At 48.2% G+C, this 10,954-nt stretch overlaps 1 protein-coding gene across 1 annotated transcript in view; it reads left to right on the top strand.

Moving 5' to 3' along the window:
• Cd5 (CD5 molecule) overlaps positions 1-10,954 on the top strand; it is a 22,941-nt gene that overhangs the window by 1,996 nt on the left and 9,991 nt on the right. The window contains exon 2 of the mRNA XM_017803610.2: positions 8,665-8,703. Coding sequence (XP_017659099.1) covers positions 8,665-8,703 — 39 coding nt within the window. The remainder of the gene's footprint in view (positions 1-8,664; positions 8,704-10,954) is intronic.

The raw sequence follows: 10,954 nt of genomic DNA, 5'->3' as shown, positions 1-10,954 counted from the left end.
CCCTTTTTTTTTTTTTTTTTTTTTTTTGACACAGGGTCTCCCTATAGCCCCATCTGGCCTGGAACTCGCTATGTAGACCAGACTGGCCTTGATTTCACAGAGATCCATCTGCCTCTGCCTCCTGAGTGCTGGGATAGGTGAGTGCACCACCACACCCGGTTTTTTTCTACCTCCCAACTTTTTGGGACAAGGTCTTCATACATTAACCAAGCTGACTTTGAACTCACTCCACTGCCCATGCAGGCCTTGAACTTGCACCACCACCTCTTCTCCCTCTGCCTCAGCCTCCCCAGTAGCTAGAACTACAGGCCTGAACCATCAGGCCCAACTTTCATGAAATTCTTCTAAAGTGATTTTCTTCCATAAGCTTCACAACAGTGCAGGAAATAGGTGGGCCCATTACCCCATTTTACAGTGAGAAAAAACTGAAGCCCAGAAGCTGTAAGCCCAAGGTAGACCAGCTGACAAGGATCGGGGTAGAGCCTGATCCAACACTCCAGTCCTCATACAGCCCCTCTGACCCTGTAACTAAGAGTAATAGGTCCCCAAAGCCATCCCCATAATGTTGGAGCATGGCTGAAGGACACGGTCTCCACCAACAGATACACAGCCACCAAGGCCCAGGGCTGGGGTGCCCCAGGACCACTGCAACCTCCAAGCTGGCATCAGAGCCTTCATGCCCCAGAGCTATGAAGATGTCCACAGCCTGGCTGGAGCAAGAGTCGTAGCCAAGGTTCCCCACACTGTTCCCTCTTAGTGCAACATTTCTGGGCCTCACCAGCTAGAGCAGGGTGGGGACATGGGCCAGGCCTCGGTCTCCACCACTGTAAGTAGAAAATAATAACAATACCTCATGGATGTTGGTGGAGGGGGTCAAATGAATTGACAGATATTAGGTCTGGGCTTGCACAGGGTAGTGAAAGTACTCGGTAGATGTTAGGATTGGCTGGAAATAGGGCAAGGTAGAGCAGAGTGGGGAAGTGTCCTACTAGATGCTCACTTCACCAGAGAGCTCATCTCCCAGTCTCTATGTACAGGTCCTTCCTTCCTTCCTTCCCTCCCTCCCTCCCTCCCTTTTGTCCTCTCTCCCTCTCTCCCTTCATTCACAAACCTGTTCCACAGAGCCCCAGGTACAACACAGGCCAGGGCAGGTATCCCTGTCCATGGGTCATCCCAGCTCACAAAGGAAACCCGATAGAAGTAGCAGGGATGCCAGTACCCCAAATCCTCACATGTCTGGAATCCATCTACGGGCCAGGACACCATGGCAGGTACTCAGAGGACAGGCTGGCACTTCTTGAAGGAGGTGGTATCTTCTCTGTCACCCCGATGAAGACCACCCAGGCAGAAAAAGAGGAAAGAAATGCCCAGGTAGAGGAGACCACAGGGTGAAAGCCATGGGGGAAAACTGGCCTGAGAGGGGCTAAGCGTGTGCCACTAAAGAAGACAGGCCCAGCAGGGAGCAGACTACCAGCTGCTGTCCCCGGTCTCAGAGCTAGGGCTGTGCTTGACTCTGAGCACGAAGGATCAGGCCCCTGATGGACACATAGCTCCTGGAGGCCAGTGGCTGGCCCCAGTTCTGTGGTCACTTGGCAATGGCTCCATCAGAGGGTCTCTCTACAGTGACCAGGGAAAGAGCTCAGCTGGAGCTGACAGAGCCAGGGCAGCTCCTCCATCTTGTGTGAATTGTATGTGAATATGCTTGTGTACAGCTTGAAGCAGGATGGGTTCCAGCAATGCAGATCTGATTTGTTTCTTCTTAACCACCCAAAGTGACCAGAACCTCTTGAGTCTTAGTGGCAAACCGTCTGTAAAATTGGGTTGAGCTGAGCATTGGTGGTGATCCCAGCACTGGGGAGACTGAGACAGGAAAATCACAAGTTCCAGGCCAGTCTGAGTTACATAATGAGACTGTCTCAAAAAAAAAATGAGGTGTTCATCTAAAAAAAAAAAAAAAAAAAAAAAAAAAAAAAAACAAATGAAACACCATAGGCCTGTAGCTGTACCTCAAAGGATAATAGCAGTGGATTCACAAGAACAGACAAGATCTCTGCCCTGGTGGGTCTGATTCAGTGATGGGGTTTAATGGGAGACAGACAAGAGAAAGAGAGGACTCTATGAGTGCTGGAAGGCCACATGTGGGTTGGAGATAAAGGCGGGCTGAGTGGGAAACAGGGCACATTGTGCCTACAGAGAGTAAGTCTTAGAAGAGACTATTTGCAGATATAGGTGAGGGCAGTGAATGAGCCTGTGTGAGCCCAGGGGCTCCAGCGGAGGGGCTTCGACTCAGCAGGTCCAAAGGAGAGAAGGAGAGATGAGACGGAGCCAGCAGATCCTCCTGGAGGATTGCGCCTTCACTCCTATGAACTGGAGAGACACACAGACCAGATGGTTGCCCTTTGGCCTCTGCAGGGCCTGGAGCCCTTGTCCAAATCCTGAGTCAGATGTGCCCTGGAATCCAGTTTTTTTTCCAATGTAGATGGTACACTGTATGCTTTTGTCACACACACAAGAAGGTTCAGTGTAGCACTGGCTGGGTCACCTGGACTACACACACAGTACGGGCTGTCAGATGGACATGAAGTGCTGTGCTGACTACCATCAACTAGACCAAGTCTTCTGAACTTCAGTTTCCCCATCTGAAAATGGAGGCAAGCATAACCCATCCTCACAGGGCTGTGATGACAGAATAGGTTGTTGTAACAGTGCTCTGCAATATGTGGAGGAGGGCTGAACAAAAAGAAAGGCTGAGCGGGGTGCAATTGTGCACCCCTGTAATCCCAGCACATGGGAGGTAGAAGCAGGAGGATCAGGAATTTTGAGGTCATCCTCTGATACATTGTGAGTTCTAGATCAGCTTGGACTACATGAAACTCTGTCTTTAAAAAACAAAAAGGCTCAGGAGAAACAGAAACTGGGATAAATTCAGTTAGTCATGCCAGACCTCCGGGCGGAGAATGAAATAGCGGTTTAAAAAACCAAGGCCATTCTGCCCACCACTCACTGTGCATGGAAAATGAGATTATGGACCAATTTCAAGCCAGTGCCCCTTGGGTACACCCCATTCAGGTTACTCTTGGCTAAAGCCCAGGGTGGTATGTGCACACTGAACACATCAAAAGGTGCCAACCCTAACAAAAGGCTTTATTCAGTGCTCTGACACCCCAAATTCTGGCTCTTCTCTGAACTCTATTTCCAGAAAGCTTTCATAGTCTTGAGTTAGGGACAGCTCCACTAATAAACAAAAAGTGGTGTTTCTGGAACCTTCTAAATAAACCAATGCAGACAAGATGAAGGAGGAAAATCTAGGGTCCTCCCAAAAGCCAGCACCCCCTGTGTTGGACAGAAATGGGTGGATGCAGTTTGGGGAGCTTTATGGACTATCAGAGAGAAGTGTCGTTTATGGAGAAAAAAGGCCATCTGACTCTCAAGTTGCATGAAAGTGGTCAGTGGAGCAAGATGGTGGCAGAGTCTTTGGGTATTTGGCCAAGAAATGAATTTTCACGAGAAAAGTTCACTCATAGGGAAGCCACCACTAGGAAGCTTCCCAGTTCTCAATGGTATGATTACAACCACTGTCCCAGCCCCTCCCTACAGCCCCAGGTACCCACTGGAGGCTCAGTATACACCCAGTATGTCCAGGCTACAAATAACAGGCAGGACCTCTGCATGGATCAGAGGCAAAGAGCTGAGTTTGACTTTATGGCCAGCTGCCCTGAACCGAGTTCTGTCCTGCAGACCATCTACTCCTATAAATAACATCAGCCTTGTCACCTATAAAGGATCCATCACCCAGGCCACAAACATTCATGGCCATTCCAAAATTCAGAAAATATTTACAGATTTCTGGCAAACAGGTCTGGCACAAGATGGAGACTTGAAGTCACAGGAAGCTATTTATAATCCTGGCACATCCCATTCAGTATGGGAAACCATGTGTTTCACTGCAGATGACATCACCCACCGAAAGCTGGGGCTCAGGAGACAGGGAGAAAGCTGGACCCTTGCGTGCTGGCAAATCAAAAGACAAAAGGCACAGGCTGCTGGCTGGGACCCTGGTGACAGTGATGCAGCTCACAGCCAGGAGACCTGATTTTCAAAAGCATCTGAACCTTGGGATTTGTTTTAAAAGCAAAAGGAAGGCTTGAAAGTTGAGTGGAAGAAAAAAAGATGTAAGCACTGCCTGGAGCTTTTAAAAAAAAAAAAACTCAATGGTTGTGGGATTACAGCCTGGGCCATGTGGTGCCCCAGGCCACTGCCAGTGAGTATCATGAGAGTGCTGGGGGACAGGAGGAAGGGGATGATGGTAGATGCCTCAGAGCAGCTCTCAGAGATTCATCTGACTCTTGCCAAGTCCTCTCAGGTTAAGGAGGCTCAAACTAATTGGATTCTACCAATACAGAGACAGGAGCCTGGGGAGAGTGAAGAAGGAGGAAGACTGCCCTCTGAGTGGCTTCTTCCGCCCTGACCATTGCCTGGACTTGCTCAGTCCAAGCCGTGCATGGAAAGAACTCGTAGGGTCTTTGGTAGGGAGGGAAAAGGCCTCAGAATTCCCATTTGAAGGAGCGGTGTGGGTGGCAGAGGAGATGGTATAATGCTTCCATGCCCCCATGTCCCTGCAGCTTTCAGGGTCCCCAAGCAGTTACAGGAATTTCAGAGGGTCTGGCAAGGGTGATTGAAACTCCAGAGGAGGTCGGGGAGATGCTGAGCACAGCCTGCAGGGCTGAGGGTGAGGAGGGTGGTGGTGTGATGTCTGTGAGAAAAAGAATGAGAGCAGGGTGTAGACAAAGAGAGCCTAAGAGTGGGCCTGGACAAGAAGCAGCACTCTCGTCAGCCCCAGACACCAAGACTCATTGGAAAATACAGAGCAGAGATGGTAGCTGTTTCGGAGGCGAGGGATCACGGAACTGAACTTCATCACTTTCTACACCAGTGTACCAAGCCCAGAGAGTCTGAGTGATTTGTAACATCACACGGCAGATTCAGGGCTAAGATGTCTTAGCATGTTTTATGGTTCATTTCCTTTGCTTGGGTTTGCATGGTGACGGTGGCGATGGTGATGAGATGACCATGATGATGGTGGCAGAGATGAGGGAAGTGGTGATGATGATGGTGATAGTGATGGTGGTGGTGACGAAGATGAGAATACTGATGATAGTGACTGTGAGGTTGACGAGGTAATGAAGATGGTGATAGTGATGATGATAAAGATCCTGATGGCAGTAATGATGGTAATGGTGGTGATAGGTCATGATGATGATGTGGTGGTGAAGATAATGGTGATAGTCATGATGGTGATGGTGGTGGTGGTGGTGGCAGTGGCTACAGTGGCCATGGTAGCAGTAATGGTAATGGTGACAGCAGGAAAGGGGAAGCATGGCTCCTTGAAGACCAGATAGGCACTACAGGAAAGCTACATCTTAGAATGCAGTCACCCTTTCTTAACAGATCACTTTCCTTTTTAAATTGTGTGTGTGTGTGTGTGTGTGTGTGTGTGTGTGTGTGTGTGTGTGTACGTGTGCCATGGCATGTACATGAAAGTCAGGGGACAACTTTGGGGAATCCGTTTTCTCCTTCTACCACGCTGAGATGAGCCTCTCTTGTTTCTGCTGCTGTGCTGTGTACTACAGGCTGGCTGGCCAGGGAGCACTCAGACAATTCTGTCTCTGCCTTCGATTTTGCCAAAAGGATGCTGAGTTTACAGAGGAGAGCAACCGCATTCCCATTCGGCTTTTCCACACAGGTTCTGGGATCGAATTTCAGGTCATCAGGCTTGCAAGGCAAGCATTTTTACCCCCAAGCCATCTTTCTACTTTCCTACTGTCCCTACTTTCCTTTTTAGAATCACAGTTGGTCTCTATTAGTCTTTCTTAAGAAAATTCTCTGAACAGGGCCTATGTTGTTCTGTGTGGTACCTGTATACAGTGCCTAGGATGATCAGACCTAGTACTTGTCACTGGGGCTTCCAAATCTGGTTACTCTAGAACCTCAGGTTCAAGATCTGTCATAGCCATCTCTGCATCAGGTGCTTGATATTCATAACAAGCACTGAAGGAAAGATCTTTGGAACAAGAAGTTTCTGAGAGGAACAGGGAAATAAGAGCCCTGTGGCCTGGCCCACTGAGCTTTCCAGACAGGGCCTCCGAATCCTTCCAAAGTTCTACAGCCCTGCCTACACCTGCCCCGTCCCAACTCTGAGCACTGAGCTGGGCCAGGGAAACATGGGGCTAAGCTCTTCATGGATGAGGAAACTGGGGTTCAAAAACAGGAGGACTTGTTTCCCATGCTCACAGGCTGATGCTCAAACCCAGAACACTTCTAGGACTAAAAACCTGTCCTGCGTCATACAACAGCAAAAGGCAGATCAGATTAGTGTCTCCTCCTCCCATACACACCAATTCAAGCTGCCTCAGCCCTCATGGCTCAGTCAAAGGAATGACTCTCTAAAGGTAGATTTCCCTATTCTCCATGGGGAAACAGAACCAGATTCCATTCCCAGCACTGACCTCTCAGGTAGGGGTGAAAGATGAGGAAGAACAAATGGCAAAGGGCTACCGCCTGCTCTCTCATCCTATACCTGGGCTTCTACACCACATCCTCCTGAGGCTGCATCACCCACTACAGTAGCTCAAATGATTGACAGCTGAACCATCCTTTTCCAAGCAAGCCAGAGCTCCTGCCACAGCTACAGGCCTGATACCCTCTGCTCATAAGAATAACTGTTCGCTTCCAAGGCTCACCACTCCTAGAGCAACTGCGATGGTGTCTTTAGTAGACAGAGGGAGTTATCACAGGATGGCAACAACTTTATTACAAGGAGTCTTGACTTGAGGGAAGAGACGTGATAGGGAAAATACAACCCCTTAAAACCTTACCACGAGCTTAAAAATATTCAGGCAAGAGGGCTAGAAGGAAGTGGTTAAGAGCACTGGCTGCTCTTGCAAAGGACCCAGGTTCAGTTCTCGGAACCTACATGACAGCTAACAACCATCTAGTTTTCCAGTTCCAGGAGATTCTACACCTTCTTCTCACTTCCAGGGGTATTACAAGACACAGGAACACAACATACATGCACACAAAACACATACACATAAAATAAAATTTTTTGAAAAGAATATTCAGGCAAGAATATTCTTTGTTTTATTTTGGTTTTTTTTTGGTTTTTTTTTTTTTTTTTTGAGACAGGATCTCCCTGTAGCCCCAGCTGGCCTGGAACTCATTATGTAGACCAGGCTGGCTTCCATCTTACAGAGATCTACCTGCCTCTGCATTTTGAGCCCCACCCAGCAAGAATGTTTTAAAGATTTACTTTTATTTATGTGTATGTATGTGTACCTGTGTGAGTTTGTGTGTTTCCCTCATGTGTAGATGCCCTCAGAGGCCACAGGGCATCTGATCCTCTGGAACTGGAGTTACAGGTGGTTGTGAGCTGCCCAATGTGGGTACAAGAAACCAAACCTGGGTTCTCTGGAAGAGCAGTAAATGCTCTGAGCCATCTCTCTAGCTCCAAGAATGGGCTCTTTTAAGACTCTGGGTTGGGGGGGCGCTGGGGGGTTGCTGTTGTTGAGACAGATCTTATGTAGCCTAGGCTGGCCTTGAATTCACTGTGTAGTCCACAATGACTTTGACGCCCGATCCTCTTCAGTACTAGGATTACAGGAGTGTACCAACACACCCCATTGCTGAGGATCAAACTCAGGGTTGCAACTCTACCAACTGAGCTACTCTACCAACTGAGCTACATCGCTAGTCTCTGATATTGCTATTTTTTCCAAAACATTTTTAGTGTGTATGTATGCATGCACAGGTCAGGTCTGAGGACAATTTATGGGAATCAGTTCTCTCCTACCACCATATGGATCCCAGGGATCAAACCCCAGCCCTGCCTTCTGCATCCCACATGTCCCTGTGGGTACGAAGGAAAAGGAAGCCTGACCAGCAGCCTTCAGAAGCCTCCAAGGGAGCCTTCAGGCTTGGCAACAAAGGCCTTTACCTGCTGAGCCATCTTGCAGACCTCACCTTGTTTTATAAGACAGAGTCTCTCACTGGCTTAGAGCTTACCTAATTGGCTAAGCTGGCTGGCCAGAGATTCCCAGGGATCTGCCTATCTCTGGCTCCTCAGCACTGGGATTACAAAGCACATGCACCATGCCTGGTTTTTATACGTGGGCTCTAAGGATTTAACAAAAGGCCTGCAAGGCAACCACTCTACCAACTATACCATCACCTCAGTCCTCCCCTGAAAGGATTCTTATCCCCCTTCAAAGCCCAGCACATTTTACCACCCTCTATAAGAAGAGGGATCTTGCATAACTGCAAAGAGATACCATGAGGAGTCCCTGTGGGTGATGGAATTGGTGTCGATCTTGATCGTGATGGAGGTCACACACATGGTATGTGCTACATTCACTGAACTGTGGGCTGAAGAAAAATCAATTCCACTTGTGTGTCCGTTGAGAAAGTCAATTTGACAGAGAGAGAAAGAAAGAATATCAATGGCTGTAGCTAAATTGAATCCGTGATCACTCTGAGGTTCCAAGCATGAAAATCCTTGCCCTAGAATCTAGTGACAGTGAGATGGAGGACCGTCAGCCAGGGCCACTACTAGCGTTGGGATGGGGGGTGTAGTCTTCTGTTTCTAATCTGCATCTCTCCTTTCCACAGTCACTTCCTGCCTTGGACAGGACACATGGGATGGCTTAGGTAAGGAAGGGCCATGAGAAGGGAAGTGGGGTGGCAAAAGAGTCAGGTGGTGGCTCCGTGGGCTGTTTGAGGACATGGTCACCTCCATCAGTGTGAACCCCATCTCTTCAGACACACAGACATCAGAGACGCCAGTGCGCAGGCAGGTGGTGGCCCCCATGGCCATAAAGCACCATGAAAATGCTAATTCTTAGGATAACTATCATGTCCCTGGGCAGGAAACATACTGACCTTCAAATGCACCTCACTGTGATGAATTTATTTGGGGACAGATGCAAGGTCTTGTAAAGCCATCATGCAGATACAGAGATCTCAGCAGGCCCTGTATCAGGACCTGGGCCCTGCATGATGTCCCAGCTTCAGGCTCTAGCTAGTCTCTTGGTGTCTGAACCTCACTTGCCCACCTGTGAAGGAGGAGACATCAGCCTTGGGAGGACTCAGTGAGAAGCTTGCTGGGCCTACAGCTGGCAAAGCACCTAGAGATGTGAGTGTGGGGCCAACCCTCTGCATCTAGCAAATCAGGAGACTTCAGCTAGTCAAGTGACCTTGGCGAGCCCCAGCCCTGCCTTCTGCATCCCACATGTCCCTGTGGGTACGAAGGAAAAGGAAGCCTGACCAGCAGCCTTCAGAAGCCTCCAAGGGAGCCTTTTGTATTTTTTTAACTTTTTCATAAATAAGAAATACATTGGCTGAGCTCAAAGCTTTCTATGAAAAGATACTCTTCTTTCCATCTCTGTCCCCAATCTGTCCCTCCCTCCCCACACCAGCACCCCAGGTAATGACCATATTTCTTCCCGTCTTACATATCCTTGCAGAAGCTCTTTGTGCATACACACACACACACACACACACACACACACACATTCTGCCATTTTGTTAGTTTCTGTAGTGCTTGGGATGGAACTCAGGGCCTTGCATAAGTTAAGCACATACTCTACTACTTAGCTATACCCCAACCCCTATCCCATTTTTATTTCTTTTGTTTCTTAGAGAGACATGTAGCCCAGACTGGCCCCAAACTTGCCAAGGATGACCTTGAGCTCCTGAGCCTCCCGTCTTCACCTCCCATGTGCTGGGATAATAGGCATGCTCCACCTTGCCTGGCCCTAGAACATTTTATATACAGAACTTGAGCATCTGTGGATTCTGGTACCCAAAGGAGGTCCTAGAATGAAGGGCTCCTCTATATGATATATACCCACTCCCTATCATAGAGCTTAAAAAATTCACAAAAGCCACATATCTACCTATGACCTACAAATTCTACTCTGAGGTATTAACTCAAAAGAGAAGGAAATACAGCCCCCCCCACACACACACAGGCCTGCACATGCATGTTTATAGGCAGTTTAATTCACTGCAGGCAAACCCCAGAAACAGCACAGAGAATTTGTGGAAAAGAGCCAGAGCAAATTCACACAAAAAAATATTATCCAGCAGTTAAAAAAAGTGAACCACCGATCCACACAGCAGCACGTATAAGCCTCAAATATGTGTGGAAGAGACCAGAGCAAACGATGCTGTGTGATTCAGTTCTATTATAGACCCTGCAGAACAGCCAAGGCTAATCTCTCATGACAGAAAGCAGAGCAGTGATTGCCTGAGGCTGGAGTCAGGGAAATGAACTGTGGAGGAGCCAGCAGGAACCTTCTGGATGATGGACATGCTCCATATCAAGATTACAGTGGAGGCTTTGTACCCATAGACATTTGACAACTCCTACCAAAAAAATACCCTTAAAATGAGAGCATTTCACTATGTGAAAATTGTGCCTCAATAAAATTGATTTGTTTTTTTGTTTTTTTAAGACAGGGTCTCACATAGCCTAAGCTGTCTTTGAATGCTCTAGGTATCGAGGATGACCTTAAATTCCTGATCCTTCTGCCTCCACCTCCCAAATGCTGGGATTATACTCATGTACCACCACCACCACACAGCTAATATGGTTAATTGTAAACATTAAAACAAAAAGATCTCAGGGTAGGGAGGACTGGGGCAATAGCTCAGTCAGTAAAGTGCTTTCACACAAGTATGACAACTGAGTCCAATCCCCAGGACCCACATTTAAAAAAAAAAAAAAACAGCCAGGGCCTGTTTGTAATCCCAATGTTGGGAGGCTGAGACTGGCAGATTCCTGGGACTTGCTGGCAAGCCCAGGTCCCAATGACAAACCCTGTCTCAAAAAACAACAGGCATGGTGGCGCACGCATTTAATCCCAGCACTCGGGGAGGCAGAGGCAGGTGGATCTCT

The sequence above is a fragment of the Nannospalax galili genome, unplaced genomic scaffold, assembly GCF_000622305.1.
Source record: "Nannospalax galili isolate Female #2095 unplaced genomic scaffold, S.galili_v1.0 scaffold1270, whole genome shotgun sequence".
Lineage (NCBI taxonomy): Eukaryota > Metazoa > Chordata > Mammalia > Rodentia > Spalacidae > Nannospalax > Nannospalax galili.
The sequence above is the reverse complement of the archived record's forward strand: the minus strand, read 5'-3'. Positions and strand labels throughout refer to the sequence as shown.